At 52.7% G+C, this 20,636-nt stretch overlaps 1 protein-coding gene across 1 annotated transcript in view; it reads right to left on the minus strand.

Annotated features, from left to right (window-relative positions):
- Positions 1-20,636, minus strand: part of RERE (arginine-glutamic acid dipeptide repeats) — a 164,604-nt gene that overhangs the window by 61,018 nt on the left and 82,950 nt on the right. The window contains 5 exon segments of the mRNA XM_030231967.2: positions 4,150-4,249; positions 5,339-5,463; positions 7,918-7,966; positions 18,226-18,330; positions 20,366-20,462. Of these exon segments, the coding sequence (XP_030087827.2) occupies positions 4,150-4,249; positions 5,339-5,463; positions 7,918-7,966; positions 18,226-18,330; positions 20,366-20,462 (476 nt within the window).

Raw genomic sequence — 20,636 nt, forward strand, 5'->3', positions numbered from 1 at the left:
GTGAACACATGATACAAGCTTAGAGGCTCCTGAAAAATGTTAATTTTAGCAGGTGGGAGTGGAATAAAAATGTTTTATAAATGCCAGGAGTGGAATAATGCAGCAGAAAGGAAAAATATTTTCTCTAAGTGCTGGAGTTAAATTCACATGTTCCAGTCTGGCTCTTTCTCTGCTTTCTGCTTTCAGGCATTTAGTATTCCTGAGCACTTCACTGGCAAGAGTCAGAGTATAAATAACAGCTAATGATGACTGCCTCTGGTTTCATTAACTTCTGCTTGAACTTCCCCAGGTATTTCTATAAACACTGCACCATTGTCCAGCCAGGCAGAGAATCTCCATTTTTAGCACTAACTCTGCACCCAGACCTGGCAGGGCCGTGAGATCTGATCTGAGAACAGCAGCAGCAGAGGAACCACCACAAATGTGCCTGGAAACAGAGAACACAGCAACTTCTGCACCACAGGGCAGGGTGACAGCAGAACCTGGATGTGCACCTGCCCATTGCTTTACAGAAAGCCAGGTCCCAGGGAAGGGATTTCCCATCAGGGCTGCACAATCCCTCAAGGTTCCAGTTCCTCCTGCAGCCTCTGAGCAGAGCTGCCATTTCTGTCTGGGGGATGCTGCAGATAAATTCTCCTCTGGCATGGCTCAGCTGTCAGGCACCTCCAGTCTGTAATGAACCCATGAATTACATCCTGCAGCTCTGACATCTCTGGGCTCGCTCATCAAAATATTGTTCTTCAATTGTAATTTATAACTTCATTTAAATGTCCCTTTCCTGTGACCTTTTTGGAGCAGAGTGCCATTGCATCTGGCAGCTCCTGCTCCAGCAAGGCTTCCTCTGGCAATTCCAGGATGAGGCTGTGCCTTGCAAAGCCCAGCTCAGGCAGGCTGCATTCAGGCTCAGCATTAAATAACTGCACTCCAGTTGGAGCACTGAGATCCCAGGGCCTTTTTCTCCAAGGAAAAATTGCTGCAATCCCACGGGAGTTTGACTGAGCTGCTTCAGCAGCAGAGTCCCAGCCTGGTTTGGGCTGGGCCCAAGAGCAGAAGGGATTGTTCAGCCAAACCCACTTCAGTGGGGCTGCAGGGATGGGACAGCCCTGGAATTCCAGAGCTGCCCAGCTCCAGACTGGCTCTTCCATGGGATGGGGACCTGTCCCACATCCCAAGATGAGGGAGAAGGGAAAAGACAAGGAAAATGAGGAGCAGGATGGGGATTAGTGCCAGCAGCAGCTCCATCTCTGGGTGTGATAACTCCAGCCCAAGACCTGATTTAATACAAAATGTAAGTCAGGCCACTTCCTTCAGTGGCAGAGCTGACAAATGTCAGTGGCTGTGCATGTTCTGGACAGCTGTGGACATCCTGCCCTGCTGTGGAAACAGAATCTGCTCCTTTTAATTGCTATCATTTCTAAAACCCAGCAGACAGGAGCCCCAAGTGCCCTTTAGGGTATACTCTGGGTATCAGACAACATTTAAAAAAATTAAAATTAAAAAAAAAAAAAAAAAACGAACCCAACTTCCATCTCTTTCCCCCAGCTCTAATCTATTTCAGATTAAAAAGCTGATGTTGGTGATGCAGCCACTCTGCACTGGCACTGCCAGGGAGGTGCCAAAGAGCCCAAATGCAGCTGCAGAACAGCTCTGGGGCACTGCAGGCATGGCCAGGGGAGAAACACCAATAACCTGCAAAACTCACCCCAGCACTTTAAAAACACCTCCCAAAACCTGCAGCATTTTGCACATTCTCCCAAAATGTTACCAGCAACCACAGCAGAGGGTTTGGCCCTTTCTGGCCTGCCTGCAGGAGTGAGGATGAGCATGAATGAAGTTCCAGAGGCAGAACTGTCTCCTGAGCTGGGACAGGCCTGGGCAGGGAGCCTGGCCCTGCTGCTGTGAACCAGGAGAGCAGCTGCTCATTAACATCACCCACCAGGAAAACCAGTCACAAGGAGAAATGCTAACATATATTTAAATGATTTTTTTTTATGCTTTCAACCTTGTCTGTAGTTAATGAACAAGAAAATCTGGTCTAAGGGCAAGTTAAAACAGGGAGTAATTTGTCTGGGTGACATCTTAGTTAGAAGTGAGTTTCCTTGCACTGAGATTAGCCTGTCATGTCTGTCACTCAGAATGACACGTTCCCATGCAGCAGAGCCATGAGAAGGCACAACAACACTATTAGTAAAGAGAGATTTACACAATATTAGCATATCATTGTTTGGGCTCTCCTCCATGCAGCACTACATGAGCCTAAGTGGGGCTGTTTTTTCATCTGCTGGGGATCCACAGGAGTGGCTGGCTGAGAGTTCCCCAGCAGAAACACAAACCAGACCCCAGAGATTCTGAGCTCCACACAGAGCCTGCAGCCTGCCTGCCCCAGGGGCTGCTCCACAGGACACAGGCAAGGCTGGGAATGAAGAATTCTTCCTCTGCAGCTCTGTCCAAGCCCAGCACAAAGCAGGGAAGGGATCCCTGCCTGGCCTGGGATCTCTGGGAACAGCCCTGACCAGCAGGCACAGGTCAGGAGGATGAGAGAGGCCATGAGCTCCTGCCTTTGCCCTGGTGTGGGCACAGAAAGGATCTTAAACCTCATCTGGTGCTAGATCAGAGTCTGGGGGCAAAGAGGAGGGAAGGAGGGAGGGGAAGGAACTACTCCCAAAGCTCCCCCAGCACTGCCAGCAGAGCAGGGTCTGTGCTCAGTTCTCACCTTGTTCCCTCCTTCCCTGCAGCACCTTCCCCCAGGGCAGGAGCAGCTTTCTGGCATCATCTCCTCCCCATCACTATGGGAAAGGCTTGCAGGAGCTGCTGTGTGCCCCTCCAGCCCCCCCAGTCCCACAGGGACACCACCAGCAGGGCAGCAAACTCCAAATGAAAACTCCATCTCCTTCCTAAGGGTTACAGTGACAAATGTGGCAGCAGCAGCCAAACACAGGGCCAGGAGCAGGAATTCACCTGGAATGCTGAGTGAACAATGCTGGCAGAGAGCTGAGATACAAACACATGTGTGTGATGTCTGTGTGCTGCCTCGTGCCTCCCATGATCTTCATTTCTATCTGCCATAATTAACAATAAATCATTCTGGGGGCTTACAGCACCTGTTATTACATAAATAAAACAGCAGCAAAGGAGCTTGTCAAGACTGATTTGTGTCAAGTGCTACCCTGAAGTTTATTGGATTTCCATAATAAGAAATCATAGCACACCATTTTCTTTTACATTTGTCTTCTGGGTTGCATATGGTAATTTCTAAACAAAGACACAGCTTAGTGCAGGTTAAGAGGCTCACAAATCATTTATCAGATAAATCTGATCTCTTTTAAATAGGTGGTGAACTGAAAGATAAAAGAGGCACCATTTTGTCAGGACAACAGGTGAGCTATCTGAACTGCTTAAAGCCAAAAAAGCAGGGTCTCAGAAAGAGGTCAAAGTTTCTTAAAATATCCCTGACAGAACCATAATTTATAAGGAAACTCTTTGCTAGAAAAATTCAAAGTGGACAAGGAAAGCATTTCCTAAAACAGACATGCACTAGAAACACAAAGAGAAAAGAACCAGAAGAACAAAACCAAAATATTTTGGGACTAATCTAGTTTCAGGAGCAAGAGCTCCACAAGTGCAACTGCAGATTCCTGGGGCTGCCAAGCCATTAAAGGAGTAATTAAAGTAGATAGAGAAGCAGTGAGTTAAATGAATTTTCTGCATTAGGCTATTATTGTAGATAAGGGCAAAGAAATTCCAATTCCAAAAGCTCTTTAATGATTATTGACCTTAACAGGAATCTGAGTCTCTGAGAAGGAAGTCAGGGAAGAGCTCAGAGGGGTGAGGCACTCCAGGGTCTCCATCCCAAGGACAGGAGCACAGGGAGCAGAATGCAGGCATTTCAAACCCAGAGCAGACCCCAAGAGCCAGCTCAGGGGCAGCTGAGCCCATCCCAGCTCCAGCTGCTGGCCCTGACCTGAGCAGCCTCCCCAAAGCCTCGCTGGGGTCACCCCTGAGGGGAGTTCATCACTGAACCTCTGCAGCTCGGAGCTCTGAAAACCACCTGGACTGGAGAGCAGGCTCCCCCCAGAAATGAGAGCCCAGAGCCTGGCTGGAGGCTGATGCCCTCAGTGCCTGCTCTGGGCTGTCCCCAGGGTCACTCACTGTGTTCAGGGCGTTGAGGGTGGTGTCGTCCCGCGAGGCAGCCACGCATCCGTCCTCCGTGGAGCCCCCGTCACACATCCCTGCAAAGGCTGCCATGCTCCTGCAAGCCAGGGGACAGACAGGGGACACTGCTCAGCTCTGCTGGGGCACCCCCAGTGCCCCCCACACACTCTGGGGTCACAGCCCAAATCCTGGATTTTGAGGTGCACAGTGCCCCACACACACTGGGGTCACACCCCAAATCCTGCATTTTGAGGTGCACAGTGCCCCACACACACACACACTCTGGGGTCACACCCCAAATCCTGCATTTTGAGGTGCACAGTGCCCCACACACACACACACTCTGGGGTCACACCCCAAATCCTGGATTCTGAGGTGCACAGTGCCCCACACACACTCTGGGGTCACAGCCCAAATCCTGGATTTTGAGGTGCACAGTGCCCCACACACACTCTGGGGTCACAGCCCAAATCCTGGATTTCAGGGCCTTGTGACACTGTGCATCAAATCAGGCACCACGGAGCTGCAGAGCTGAGTCACCCCACACCCAGAGTAAATCCAGCATTACAATCCAATCTCATTTGCTTTCATCAGCCACAAGTCTGCACTGCCAAAGCAGCAGAGCCTGAGCAGGATTACAGAAGCTGAAACCTGCAGACAGAACAGTCTCAGCAGACAGCAAACTTTGTGCTGTCATCTTGGTTTTAATCTGTCAGAAAACTGACTGAAGCTGTTTCCCCAGCCTCTGAATTCTTGCAAGCTCCAAGTGACTTACTGAGACTCTGAAGTACTGTGACCCCACCAGTGGGTGGTGACCCCACCAGGGCAGACCTGAAGAGCAAACAGGAGCTCCCAAGGGGATTGACTCCCTGCAGGGACCCTCTGCTGCTGCTCCCAGAGCAGCCCCTCCCTCATCACCCATCCCACACCACCCTGCTGCCCTGGCACTGCACCTCCAGAGCCACAGAGGATGGAGGCTCCAAAATCTGAGAGCTCCTCCCTCAAACCCATCCCACACCAGGCTGCTGCCCTGGCACTGCATCTCCAGAGCCACAGAGGATGGAGGCTGCTGTGCTGCCCCAATCTGAGAGCTCCTGCCTCAAGCCCCAGGTCTCAGCTGACAGCCCCGAGGGAAGGAGGGGCTGCAGCCACCCCAGCCACCCCAGCAGGAAGGTGCTGAACTCACCTGGCTGCCCTGAGGTACATCAGCAGGTCGCAGTCGTTGACTCCTGGCATCCACACCAGCTCCTCGTGCTGTGTCACCGTGTCCCCGTCCGGGGACGGGAACGGCTGCAGCTCTGGGAGCTTGGCCTGCAAAACCAGGGCACACACACATGGCAGCTGCTCCCAGCCCAGGAGCAGGCACAGCCCCTGGAATGCTCTGCACTGGGGGCAGGGGAAGGTGCTCAGACTACAGCAGGTGAAGGGTTTGTTGCACATTTCAGAACTCTGAGGATGCTGAGGCGTCGAGCCCAACCCATCCCCTCCATCCAGCACTCCTTCCTCAGAGGGGCAGTGACTTTCCTGATGATCATTCTGGGCCAGCACCACCTCAGCCCCTGCCAGCAGAGCCCTTCTGCAGACAGGGGCAGCAGGGATGGGAAGGAAAGCACTTGGCACTGCACAGCCCCGTGCCTGGAGCTGCAGAGCTGCTGGACAGACACAGCAGCTGCACTGTCCCAGGGATGCTGATCCAGCTGCCAGGCTGAAACCCTCCCAGAACACACATGAAGGAAGGCTGCAAGGGAGCTACCAGATTTGAAATCAGCAAGAAACCCTCCAGATCTGACACCAAGTTGAAAATGAAATGCTCAGTAAATCACTGGAACTCTGAAGGGAAACAAAGACATTTCCTGAAAGGGAGATAGCTCAGCAAAATGAACACTGCCTCTAAATAAGCATTGCACTCTATCCAGAGACCCAATTAGCATCTTTAGTCATCTCCTGCTCCGAGATGAGATAGCTGAGAGCCTCTTCAGAAACAGCTTTTAAGCCCTATAATTACCTCCTATGCTCACAACGCTAAACGTATTTGAGAGGCAACATTTATACATAACCAGTAATTACAAGTCACAGGTTCAGATGGCTTTCATGTTCTGCTCTTTAATCTGTACTTTATTTCACTTCTTGCCTGGGAAAATGGGGATGTCATTGAAGTTCTCTAAGGCAGCCCTGGGATTTCTGTGAGAGGCACTCCAGCAAGCAGGGGCTGCACCAGCCCAGCCTCAGCCTCCTGTACCCTTGGAATGTGCTGGATCACACCCCAGGAGCAGCTTCCTCCTCCTCACAGCCTCACTGAGGCTGCAGCAGATCTCCATGATCAACCTGTGACCCGTGGCCACCTTGTCCCCAGCCCAGAGCACAGAGTGCCACCTCCAGGGCTGGGCACCCCAAACCTCCCTGGCTGCCCCAGGAGCACCCCAAACCTCCCTGGCTGCCCCAGGAGCACCCCAAACCTCCCTGGCTGCCCCAGGAGCACCCCAAACCTCCCTGGCTGCCCCAGGAGCACCCCAAACCTCCCTGGCTGCCCCAGGAGCACCCCAAAGCTCCCTGGCTGCCCCAGGAGCACCCCAAACCTCCCTGGCTGCCCCAGGAGCACCCCAAACCCCCCTGGCTGCCCCAGGAGCCCTCTCAGAGCAGGGAGGTGAACTCTCAGACCCTGCTCTCCTACAGAACCTCCATCTCCTCTCGTGTCCCTGCTGCTGTGGGCACACAGGCAGGAGTGGGGGGTGAGGGCACTGAGCAAAGCCCAGCCCAAGCCCTCTGCCCTGTCCTGGGCACAGCTGAGGGACAGGGAGGGCTCCAGAGCCCTCAGGCTCTGGGTTCTGCTGCTCTCTGAGGGCTGTCAGTGATGACATCTGGCAGAACCAAGGATGAGTGAGGGAACAATGGATGTCTCAAGCATGAAGCCAGCAAGAATTAACAGGATTCTAAATCCAGGGACCTTCTTCCTCCTTTTTCTTCCCCATCCATAAATGCACGTGGTAATTACCCCTCAGGGCAGGGTGACTAATGCCTGCCAAAATATTAGATGCCAATTTGAGATGAAAGTTGTTTTGAAGGTATCATTTACAGTGCTCTTGTTCTGACTCCTGAAAAGAACACTACACATTTAATTGCCAAGGACTTTTTTCCTCTGAAGGCAAAACATCCTCAAGAATGTGACATCAGGTTCCATAAATATTTACTTTCACTAGTTCTTAAACAGGATTTTTAAGAGGGTCTGAATGAATATTCATCACTTGGACACTACAAAGTCAATTCCTGAGGAAAAGGAGAGGCCCAGCTCCCAGGGACAGATCTGGCCCTATGAACCAGAGCAGCTGGGTGTTCATACTCTTGAAGAACAGATTATTCCCAATGCTTATGAAGGATTTCTCTCCAATTAGAATTAACAGAGCAGGAACAGGGAGAGCCTTCCCAGTGTGTGAACACACCCAGCAGCCCCCTCAGTCTCTGTTTTAACAACCCCAGTGCCTTAAAGCACTTCTTTAACTTCAGCAGCTCTCACATTCCCTCAGTCTGACTCAGGAATTAACCCAACAGCCCTTCTGCTACAGAAAACCATGAACATATCAACATCTGGCACAGAAAAACCTCAGGAACTGAGCTGAGGAAGGCTGAAGAACCCACTGAAGTGAGTCACCTGAATTTGATTCTAAAACCCCTCCCCATGAATGATCCCATGCCATTTTCAACACTCGTCATCTGCACTCATCGAGAGGCCAGAGCACCTCTGGATGCTGAACACAAACCAACCCTTACCTGGTGGCTGGGTCCCACTCTGATTTCACCTTGGGTACTGTTTAGCCTCCTAAGGTACAAAAAAAAAAAACAGCAATGAGAAAGAATTGCACTTGATGAAATTCACAGTAATGCTCTTTTGTGTCACTGCATTTCCAGTGCAAATGGAGCAGGAGCAGAAACAAAACATCACTGGGAGAGCAGGGGGGGGTATGCTCAGGTGTGCTGAGTAACCTGCTCCGTGCCACCCTCCCAGGAAACAAATCCACTCCAAATATGAGCCAAAAGCCTCCAAAACAATCAGAACATGTCAAAGTGTCTTCCCCCAATGCATATTTTTGCAAGACAACCTGACACTGTTTTCTTGTTTTCAGGCTATGCAAGGAAATGACTGAACTAGGAAATCAATTTTCTATTTACAAAGTCACACATTAAATACCAGGTTACTACAAGGTGTCAGAATCCCTCCCTGAGAGGAGCAAAGGGGAAGCTGACAGCAGAAAATGCTCTTCCTTTCCTCCCAGGATTCATTTTAAGGCCATGCACATCCCTGCTCTCAGTGCTCCTGTGCAGGCTCTGTGCCCACCCTGAGCCCTGGGCTGGTTTCAGCTCTCACAGGAGGAACCAAACACCCCCAGTCCCCAAACTCTTCAGCTCAGGATGATAAACAGACATTTAAAACCAAGGCTGGAGCATCCTGAAATTGCCAAGTTAAAATCAAAGTTTGGGATGGGACTTCTGCCCCCAGCTCCCTCCGTGGGAACCCAGTGGGGCTCTCCAGCCACTCCTCAGGAAGGATGGACAGAAATATTTCTGTGTGTCCTCCCAGCAGCAGTCCCCATTCCCTGGGAGCATTCCCAGCTGGAGGGGCTCCCTCCCTGCCCAGGAGGTGAGGGCTGGGCTGGGCTGCTGTGCAGGGAGCTCTGGCAGGCTGCTGCACATCCCCCTGCACCTGAGCAGGGCACAGAGCCCTGCCTGCTCAAGGACACAGGATCTGCTCTCATTTCTGCTGCTCCCACACCCCCAGCAATGGCTTTCAAACAGAGAGGAAATTCTTGCTATGGAAACTAAAATGCAGTGCAGATTTGAAGCTAAATCATATTGGTGAGGGCAATTACAGTGAGAATGGAATGGCATCCTTGTTTATTGGATGGGAAAGGGAAAAAAGGAGCCAACACTGTATATGAAATGTGACACAAAAGAAACTGCTGTAACAAAGCAGTATCCATAGCAACAACAACTTAATATTTCAGTCCTCCTCAGCTGCAGTGGATTAAATATAATGACAAGATGTTCCCTTTGAAAAGTAACCTGTTGCCATGGCAACGTTGTGTTCTGCAAAGTAAACAGGGGCTGGTCAGAAAGGAGCTGGGAGCCAGCGCTGGAATATCAAAGAGGCAGGAGGAGAGCAGGGCAGGCAGCAGAGCCTGGTGCCCAGGGCAGTGCCCAGAGCCCCAGCAGGGCAGGGAGCAGGGCCAGCCCCCCTTGTCCCCCTGGCCTCCCCCTCCTGAAGCACCAGGGCAGCCTGGAGGGCAGGACTGAGCACAGCCTGGGCTCTCCTCTCCCACCCTGGGAAGGAGAGAGGGAGGAAGGCTGGCACAGCAGAGCCTGCACAATTCCCAACACAGAAATCAGCTCCATCCTCTGCCACCTGCCTTGTCCCCAGCACTCACCAGTCACCCAAGGCTGGCACAGCAGAGCCTGCACAATTCCCAACACACAAACCAGCTTCACCCTCTGTTTGTCACCTGCCCTCCTGTCCTGTCCCCAGGGCTGGCACAGCTGGCAGCTCTGTCCATGGGCACAGTGCCCCCAAGGACTGGGACAAGGCCAGCAGAGGTGCCCCAGGGCACAGCAGAACAGCTCTGGGCAGAAGCTGGGCTCAGGGTTCTGCTCCAGAACACCCAGAGCCAGGCAGGACGTGGGGCTGGGAACTCACAGCAGAGCTCTGCCCAGGCTGGGCCAGGGCAAAAGGCCCTGGGGGCTTGGGCAAAGCCCTGCCCTGTCCCTGGTGCCAGTCCCAGGCAGCTCCCTGCCCAGGGAAGGCCTCGGGGCTCGGGCAGGTTTCTGCTGGAAGCACTCAGGGATCACCTGCAAGGTGGGACCTCAGCAGTGCTGCTCCTTTCACCTTTCCACTGCCAGAGCTCAGCAGCAGGCCCCCTGCAGCAAATGCACATCTCCCACCCTGCTGCAGCCCCTCTGCAGCTGCCTGGGTTGATCTGTGCTGCTGTGGCCACCCTGCCCTCGGTGCTCTCTGCCATCCTCTGCCAGCCAGCACCAGCTCCAGCCCCAGAGATAACTCAGGGCTGCCACTCAGTTTAAAAAGAACCCAGAGAAACCCCAAAGCCAAACCAGAACCCCCCGACACACAGGACAGCATTCTGTGCCACCCACAGAACCACCCCGGGCATCCTGACTGTGCACAGGGAGGTGATCCCAAACTGAACTGCAGGGATGCTTCACCAGCAGGCTTTGACCCCAGCCAGCCACAGAGCTCCTCTCAAGCAGCCATGGAGGGTCCAAAGACAGCTGGGAAAGGTCCCTCCTTCTGTATTGCAGAGGCTAAAAGAGGAAAGGCCTTGGAGCCAGGCTGGGTTTGTTTCTCATGGGCAGGAACAAGCTGCAGCACTGAACAAAGAGCCTGAGGAGACCTGGGGTGCTGGATGAAGCCTGGTATCAACACCAGTGGTTTCCTGAATAAAAGCAGGCCCATGTCACACACATGGGTGACAGAATAATCACAGACAGCAGCCCACACTTGGCACTGCCCAACCAGCCATAATCAATGGCCAGGCAATCAGTTACATCCACTGACAGGGGGACACTGCAAAGCAACTCCTAGACACTTGGGATTTCTGCAAAATTAATACAAACTCCCAAGAAAGTCCCAAGAAAAGGGGCTTTTAAAAAAAAATTCCTTAATTCAAAGAGTCCAATACCCAAGATGAAAGACCCCAGCTCTTCAGAGGCAGCTCTGAAAACATCTGGCAAGGATCATTTTGTTCCATCTCCAGAGGGACAAAACAGGGGAGAACAAAATGACTGCACTCCAACTTGAGCAGATTAAAAAGCAGTTTATCAGGGCCTGAGAGTGACTGGCACTGCAGCCAAGAGCATCTGTTTATGGTCACTGTTGGGAGGCAGGAGACTGAGCCAAGTGGATCTGTAATTTTAACCCAAAATTATCTTATGTTCAAACACTGCACACTCCAAAATACAACAGGGACAAACATGTTCAGGCTGCAAAAAAACCCCACAACTGCCTCAACCCTGAGCTAAATACCTCAGAGGAACAAGTCCCTGAATTCACCTGTGTCCTAAACCTTCATTCTTTAAGCAAGATTTAAAATTTTATTTTACAGAAATAGGATTCTCATGCTCAGAAAATATCCTTGCCCCTTGTACGCTAAACTTCGTTTACAGTTTTAAATGGTAACTGTGTGTTGCAATAATTTAAAAAAAAAAAAACAAGCAGAAGCAATTTTGTCTTCTGGGTGAACAATCCAGGCTGCATTTGAGCACAGGAGCTGCCAAGGGAAGGCTCTCAGTGCCTGCCCCCCCCCAGAGCAGCAGCGAGCCCCAACTCCTGCACCTGCAGAGCGAGCTGCAGCCTGCTCCTGCCTGCAGGGCAAGGACTGCAGCCTGCCCTGCACCCCGTGTGCTGGCAGCAGGAAGGGCTGCACAGAGCCACACAGGAAAAGCTCTGTCGAGATCAAGTTGTTCTTTCATCGTGTTTGTAGAGGAGGAAGGAAAAAAGCCCACACAGAGTCCTCAGTGCTGTCACCTACCCAGAGGTGGATGGAGTGGCAGAAATCCAGCCAAGTTCCTGCAGAGGAAGGAAGTGTTCTCCCCACCCAGGAATTCCCTGGGAGGGGAATGTTTGGCTGGCAGGTGCCACGGGGCACCTCTGACACCTGCTCCCCTCCACAAAGGCAGACAGCAGCATTCTGACCACAAGTTCAAATAAATGCATTACTGGGACTAGGTTTTTATCTGCTCCCAGTGTTTTAAGAGAGCAGAGTGCTGCTCCCCAGCAGCACTGGCACTGGGGGTGAGGTGTGAAGGAGCTCAGCAGGGACTGTGCTGTTCAAGTGCTGCTCCTGTGCAGCTCCTCAAACAGCCAGGCAGAGCCTCTGCCCTCCCACACTCCCAAAGATTCACTGCTGAACCAGCCTGAGCTCCCCAGCAGCACAGCCCCAGCTCCTGTGCAGCCCACTGGGACCCCTGCCATGAAGCTCCATCAGATCAGAGGCAGTGATCAACCCCTGGCTCTGAACCTGCCAACACAAACCTGCAGCTCCCTGAGCAGCACTCAGGGGCAGAGGCAGCAGCTCGTGTCACAGGTGATAAGCATCAAGAATGGGAGGCATGAAAGGAGCTGCAAGGTATCCCCAGTTCCACCATGCACCTGGAAACAAGCTCTAATTAAAACAAATTGCATCCTAAAGAACTGGGAGGAAGGGAAAAGAGGTAATCTTGCTGATTTATGCCTGGAAAAAAAGCTGAGAAGAAGGCAGAACAAAGGGAAGGGACTATTCTTCATCCAAGGGACAATATCCAAGCACTTCCCATGATATATCTGCAATTTCTAACAGCTGTTTGGAGTGGCACTAACTCACCAGACCACCCAGCAGCAGTGCCTGAGCTGGGAGAACCTGCTGGGCACGCAGCCAGGACAGAGCTGTCCCTGGGGAAGGAAGGGCTGCAGGAGCCCAGCTGCACTGCCCAGGGATGCTGCCAGCAGCAGCACCCCCAGCCTGACCCCACTGCCACCCAGGGCTGGGGCTTTGGGGGCTTTCCCTGGCTGGGGGCAGCAGGGAGGTTGGGTTTCTGGTTTTGTTGTTTGGTTTTATTTTTCAAACCCACCTCCACACGAACCTGAGCTGTTTGCTGATGGCCTGGCTGCCCAAGCCCTTCTCTTCTGTCCAGAAGGGAACATTTAAAACCAGAGCTAAGGACACAAACTGCCACATCCTTGTACTCCTGCTGGAGGCCTGCACACACTCAAGGAGCATCTTCATCAGGAATGAGAATGTGTCCAAAGCTCAGGCCTGTGGAGACTCCTCTCTACACCACGAGGAGATCCAGCCAGGCTGAGCTCTGTCATCATTAGCAGGACTGGGTTCAGCCAATGGCCAAAGTGATCCACATGAAATAAGTGTTCCTGGCTTTTTTTATGCTCTGCAGGTCTGAAAGGAGATGGTTACAGGAATGTCACTTGGGGCAGGATACAGACATGGATGTGGCACTGACATGGGCAGGATTCTGCAGGTGTATTTGTCACTCATTCCTCAGCTTCTGACAAGAATCACAGACTGGTTTGGGCTGGAAGGGACCTCAAAGCCCATCCAGTGCCACCCCTGCCATGGCAGGGACACCTTCCACTGTGCCAGGCTGCTCCCAGCCTGGCCTTGGGCACTGCCAGGGATCCAGGGGCCACCACAGCTGCTCCGGGCACCAGTGCCAGGGCCTGCCCACCCTCCCCTCCTCTCTTCTCATGCCAGTCTCTGCTCTGTTAGTCTGAAGCTGCTCCCCTTGTGTGTCCCTCGGTGCCCAGGTGAGCAGGCACTGCCAGCCCCAGCCAGGTGAGTGACAATGTGTGCAGGGCTAAGGGCCACCCCCTGCTCCCAGGTGGCACTGTGAGCAGCACACACAGCCCTGTCCCCTTTCCACCCAAAGCCTGCCCAGCCCCAGAACAAGGTCCCTGAGTGAGCCCAGCTCTGCAGGACAGGGCAGGACAGGCACAGGGACAGGCACTGGCAATGAGAGCATACAGGTGTGACCCAAGCACAGCCCCAGGTCCCCTCACCCCCATTTCCATCCAGCAGTGACACTGCTGCCTGTGCCACAGGGACCAGAGCCCTGCCCTTCATCCCATCAGCCTGACCCCCTGCCTGCTGAGCCTTGTGCTGCTGCCCGAGCTGCTGCTGCCCTGCACTGCTGCTGCCCTGCACTGCTGCAGTCCTGCACTGATGCCCTGCACTGCTGCTGCCATTCAGCTGCACCAGTGCCACCTGCACGGGCAGGACAGGCCAGCACAGCCACAGCAGCTCCTGCTCCTCTCACCTGCTCAGTGCCAGGCTCAGTGCCAGGCTCAGTGCCCTCCATCAGCAGGGACCACCCATCCAGGAGCCCCAGTGGCTGCTGCTGCAGCCCCCTCCTGTCACAGCCCCCGAGCATCCCTGCCCTGCCCACAGCGGCATGCACACGGCTGCACCGGAGCCCCCAGACCCCCCGGGTGCAGCGTGCCCACCGTGCCCCGGGCCGTGCCCCGGCAGTGCCCCGGGCCGTGCCCCCGGCCGTGCCCCAGCTCCGCGGAGCCGCGGCGGCCAGCGGCCAGCATTGGGGCGGTGCTGCCTACCTGCAGGGCCCGAGGGGATCGTCCATGGCTGTGCCAGGCGCCCGGGGCCGCGGTGGATCGCCGAGCCCTCCGCTCCCGGCCCAAACTCTGCCTTTTGCCCTCTCCCAGCTCAAAATGGAGGCACATGCGGGCTGCCAGAGCTCGCCGAGCCTGCACTGAGCTTGTGCTGTGACCTAAGCCCGCACGCAGAACGCACAAACTTCGCCCTCGGACCGGCGGCACTGAGCATGTGCTGTGACCCTCCCTCCCTCCCGCATCCTCCTCCCTCCTTCCTCCTCCTCCTCCTCTCCCTCCGGAACGGCTCCGCTCACGGCCGCTGATCCGGCAGAGAATGCGGCGGGGATCGCCGAAACAGCCGGGATCCCTCAATAAATACAGCCGGGATCCCTAAATAAATACAGCCGGGATCCCTAAATAAATACAGCCAGGATCCACTGATAAATACAGCCGGGATCCAGTAATAAATACAGCCGGGATCCGCTGATAAATACAGCCGGGATCTGTAAATAAGTACAGCCGGGATCCCTAAATAAATACAGCCGGGATCCAGTGATAAATACAGCCGGGATCCGCTGATAAATACAGCCGGGATCCCTAAATAAATACAGCCGGGATCTGATAAATACAGCCGGGATCTGTAAATAAATACAGCCGGGATCCCTAAATAAATACAGCCGGGATCTGTAAATAAATACAGCCGGGATCTGTAAATAAATACAGCCGGGATCCGCTGATAAATACAGCCGGGATCTGTAAATAAATACAGCCGGGATCTGTAAATAAATACAGCCGGGATCCGCTGATAAATACAGCCGGGATCCCTAAATAAATACAGCCGGGATCCACTGATAAATACAGCCGGGATCCGCTGATAAATACAGCCGGGATCTGTAAATAAATACAGCCGGGATCCACTGATAAATACAGCCGGGATCCACTGATAAATACAGCCGGGATCCCTAAATAAATACAGCCGGGATCCGCTGATAAATACAGCCAGGATCCGCGGATAAATACAGCCGGGATCTGTAAATAAATACAGCCGGGATCTGTAAATAAATACAGCCGGGATCTGTAAATAAATACAGCCGGGATCCGCAGGTAAATACAGCCGGGATCTGCGGATACATACAGCCATTTAAGGAATATTCTTCTCCCATTCAAGGAATATTCTTCTCCCATTTAAGGAATATTCTTCTCCCATTTAAGGAATATTCTTCTCCCATTTAAGGAATATTCTTCTTTGGCACCCGAGGAGCCAGGCTTGATTCTCCCTGCCCGAACTTCCTGCACCAGCCTGCATCTCTGACCCCTCTATTTATTGGGTGATCCAAACGTGCTCTTGGGTACCCATCTACACGAAGGCAATGTCCCCTCCAGCACCCACAGCTTTCATTAGGACACATCCCTCTGTTTTCCAGCTTCTGAGATGCCCCCACCTACCATCAGGCTAAAGAAGGATAAAAAGTTCCCCAAACATTGTATTTTGAAATACGGAGAAAGCAAAGCAGATCAGGCCCCAGAACAACCCTTCATTTTCTTGTCCAACAATCCGGTGAGGAATGTTCATTGTAGCAGAGGTGGATACACAATTTCCTTGAGTATCACAAGTTTCAAAGGGCTCAGAAAGGACAAAACCTTTCCTGGAGCTCCGTGTCCCCCAACCCAAGGGCCTCGTCCTACCCATCCTCCCCAGAGCCGGGGATGTTTCTGCAGTCTGGGGCTTTTTCAAGTTCTTTTGCAAATACAAACACACAAAAATAGCTTCTTTGCAAACACAAACATGCTAAAATAGATCCCCACCAGGCTGAGCTGCACCTCCCAGGCTGCAGCAGTGTCTGAGCCTCCCATGGTGAGCCCGGAATGTCTCGGGCAGAAATCCCCCTGCACACAGAGCCCAGCTCAGGACTGCTGGGCTCCCACCCCACATCCCCCAGCAGGGCTCACTGCAGCCTGCAGGACCTTTCCTGCGACAATTTCACACAACCGGGAGCGTTTCTCACCCTCCCACCCAACCAAAACAGACAAACCCCTGAAATGTGCCCCAAACACTTTCACTTCCCACAGCAGAGGAAATGAGGAGTAGAAACTCACAGCCAGCCCCGAGCACAGCAAACCCAGCTCTAAAATCACCAAACAAACAAACAAACAAACAAACGACCTCCCTGCGGCTCCCCTCTCCCAACCTCCCCCACTCCAACACAAAATACAGCCCTGAGTTAGACCAAGAAACCTGGCTGCAGCCACAGGAAGAAACACCGACTTTGCAGAGCTGGCTAATTTGAGTAATTAGCTGACCACAAGTGTTCTGCTCCTTCCTTCCATTGATCCTTTCAGGCTCACTCATCCTCTAACAGCTGGAAGAATTAACAGCTACCTCCACCCAGAAAGTGGCTTTAAAACCCCACTGACAGCACCAAAAATGCCATTTCCCAGGAGAAGCCATCCCTCAGGCACCAATACCAGCACTCCAACCCCAAACTGAAGCACAGTGACAAACACAGGGCTCAGGGAGGGTGCTGAACATCAGAGAGGGGCACCAGGAAAACCCCGTCCAGGAAAACCCCATCCAGGAAAAAACCTTATCAATTAAAACCTCATCCAGGAAAAAACCTTATCAATTAAAACCTCATCCAGGAAAACCTTATCAATTAAAACCTCATCCAGGAAAACCTCACCAATGAAAACCCCCCCATGAAAACCTCCCCTGGCCTTGCCTCGTGGACTACCCAGAAGAAGACACCAGTGGATGCTCCAGAAGCATTTTAGGGCATGGTGTTGGAATGTGGGATCCCCAGGGCTCAGCACCAGGAGACTCCCAGGGGATGGAGGTGCCCGAGGGAGGAGTTCCTGCAGTCCCTCTCTCCCAGGCAGACTGGGACACCTCAGAGACAAGGAAGCCTCATGAATAGACAATTTCCTACTGATCACCACTCAGGGAGCTCCTCCCAACTGCAGGCACTCGTGGCTGACAATGCCCCGAAGCACAGAGATCCAGATCTGCTTTAATCCACCACAGAACAATCCAATATTTATTATTTACATGCTTATCTAACCCCCAGTTCAAAGGAGACGTTTCTCCAGGATATCTCTGGAAATCAGGGTGCAGAGCTGTCCCTGCAGTGGGCAGAGACCTGAGCCAAAGCATCCATCTCTCACTGGGGTGCTCATGGAAACACCCCCTGCACAGCAAACTCCTCAAGGCTGGCACCTGTGGGGCTTTTGCTGTGCTAGAAAATCCCAAAAATGCAGAAAATGTCACGTTTGGACCCAGAAAACAACAAAGCCACAGCCTGGAGTGAGCTTTCCAAAGAGCTGAGCAAGGCTGGCTGAACAAACCCCAGGCAGATGAAGAGCACGGACACACCTCCCTCAAACATGAACTGATCCCAGAAAAATTCCTTCTGTGCCTCCCATTTGTTCTAGGCCAGCAAAGCATAAACCAGGAATTCCTGACAGGGACCCTGCACAATCATTTACACATGAAAGCAGGAATTTCCACACTTAGAAATTTCCAATTTGATTTCTTGGAAACGTTGAAATTTCAACTTTGCTGACTAGAATATGCAAATGATTTCTAGAGGTATTTTCAAGGGTACATTCAGCCAACAAGACAGCCAAGAACTCCTGCTGAAGTCTGCAAGTTTTACAAAACTTCCAGATTTCCAAGAAGTTCTTCAGAAGCAGCACATTATTTACCCAGAGATGCACCTGGATACCATGACTCGCTGCAGAATTTGATTTTCTGCTCTTTTCCCCTGTATAAACACACACTCAGGAATCTGCAGCTTCTCCCTTGCACCCCTTCCAGCCCAGCCTCCTGCCAGCTGGATTTGAGCCTGTCTTCCCCTGAGTGACTTTCACAGAATTAAGGTTGGAGAAGACCTCCAGGACATGGAGGCCAACCTCTGAGTGAACACCAGCTCAGGTCAGTGGTGAAGTGGAGTCTAAAAGCCATTTTCACTTACCTTGTCTCTGGATTATAGCCCAGGATGTAGAAAAATGAATCCACTCGTGCCTTGAACTCTCTAGCAGCAAATATGTCAGAGAAATGGGAGATGTTGCACTTCCCTCTGCAAGGAAGAAAGAGGAGAAAATGGCATTAGAATCCTAGCTGGAGTAACAGCTACTTTAATTAAGTGCCACTGCAATCTGGGGAGAAGCCACAGCATCCCTGCTCTCATAAATGTCCAAAACACCATAAATACAGAAATCCTGTAAGAGAAGTCTGGGCTCTTCCCAGGGTGCAAAGGGAAGGAAATGCAGCCCCAGTGGCTCAGATGCTGCTCTGCAAACTCTCATTAATTCTCCTCCAGCCAGCACAGTCCTGAGGAGCCCAAATGCCATCAGCCCAACAAACAACAGCTTGAAATGCAATGCTGAGAGTCTCCAACGTGCAGAGCTGCTACAGTCACAGCCACAGCCTCCAAAACTCCCCCAGCCAAGGTCTGAGAGCCCCCCACACCCCCTGAGTGCCAGCCTGGCTCCCTCACTCATTTCCTCCCTGCAGGCTGACACTGCTTTCCCAGTTTAGTACTTAGAGTGACAGAAAATGAGCAGGGGGGTTTCTTTTGATATTTCACAGTTTAAAAGTATTCTAGGGAAGGAGGTCTGGCTTCCTTTCAATAATTCACCTGGCAGCTAATAAGCATTTTCCAGCTAAGCTGCAAGGTCTCTGTGGATGGCAGCAGCACCTCCTGCTCCCAGCACTCCAGACCAGGAGTTCTGCATTTCACCAGAGAGGTAAAAAGCACGTCATGTTTATTACACACTTCCACAGAGATCTACAACTACCCTCTGGGTAAATTTTTCCACTGGTTAGAGCAGGATATTGCTAGTTACAATCACTGGTTTTTATTCCCCAGTTTGTCATCAATCCATTGTGTGTCCAGAGCCATTTGTTTGCAGAGGGCAGAGGAATAATGTGGTATGAAAATAAATTAGAATCTCGTGTTAACCTTTCATGCATCACGACACACTGTGCCTCCCCCACGTTCTCTGCAGGAACACCATGTGCAATTATCCTTCTGCTCATCCTCTGCACTCTCAGGTTATTTTCCAAGTTTGTTTGGCACACACGTAAATTCCATTTTTATCTTTCCGTCCCTATCTCTTCTTCAAAGGGAAAAAGAACGGAGAGGATGTAGCAGGGGAGTGAGAGCAGTCCCAGGGAAGGTGCAGCCACAGAGCTGAGTCTGTGTGCTGGAGCACATTTCCAGCCTGGCTCCTGGTGCAGCACTGCAAGGGGACTCAGCAGAGGCACTGAGGAGTGCCAGGGGCTCCCAGCACAGCCTGGAATGCTCTGACTTTATAAGAAAGGTTTAATATGGAAATCAAAGACTTTCCCCCACCAGAACAGAAGCCAGTTTGTCGTGAAGAAAGTGGCTTCAGCAAAGTGACTCTGAACAAAAAAATGTCTCCAGATGGCTGTGGTGAAACACCATCTGAGCACCATTATCAGGGAGATTATTCAATTTGCATCTTGACAATATCCATGCATGTCTGGCATGCTGAAAATCAGCTGACAAATAATGCCTGGCTGCTGGGATCTGGGAGCACCTGAAGTGAGGGTGTCCCCTCAGCCTGGCCAGGCTGGGCAGCTCAGCCAAAAGCCTGGAGGGTGGCAGGGCAGCAGGGCAGAGGGCAGGGCACACACCTGGAGCACTCCCTGCTGCAGCCAGGGATCTGCCCCAGCCTGGGCTGAGCTGTGAGCAGGGACAGCACCCAGAACAGGCCTTTAATGCAGCTCAGCAGAGAGCCAGGGCTGCAGGACTGTGAGCCAGCAGGGCTCTGAGGGGAGGGCAGTGCTGCTGCAGGGACCAGCCTGAGCTGGCAGGGATGGCAAACAGCTCCTGCTGGGCACCTCTGACTGCCTGGCACAGGGAGCAGCCTGCAGGGCCAGGGCACAGGACACTGCAGGGGACAGGACACAGCTGGGCTGGGGGACAGTGACCCCAGGAACCTCTGCCTGTCCCCTCAGAGCCTCAGGAACTCTGTCCCCCCTGGCTGTCCCCCCAGAGCCCCTGACACCTCTGTCCCAGCCCCAGGCTGTCCCCAGCTGGGTGCTGGCCCCAGGCTGTCCCCCCAGGTGTCCCCAGGTGTCCCCACCTCAGGGCAGCAGCGTGGTACGTGTCCACGTAGTCGGAGATGAAGAGCTCGCGGTTCTTGATCACGGGGTCTGTGATCACCAGCTCCCGTCCTGAATCTGCAGGGACAAACAGCAGCACAGCCCTGACACAGCAGCCGGGCCACCAGTGCCACCAGTGCCACCAGGGCACAGCCCCAGGGCGCTCTCAGGTGCACTGAGGTGACAAAACTGCTCTGTCAGGCAGGGGTGGGCTGTGGGAATTCATGTGGAAGAACAAACATCACATCTGCT

Source organism: Serinus canaria, chromosome 21, assembly GCF_022539315.1.
Source record: "Serinus canaria isolate serCan28SL12 chromosome 21, serCan2020, whole genome shotgun sequence".
NCBI classification, from domain to species: Eukaryota; Metazoa; Chordata; class Aves; order Passeriformes; family Fringillidae; genus Serinus; species Serinus canaria.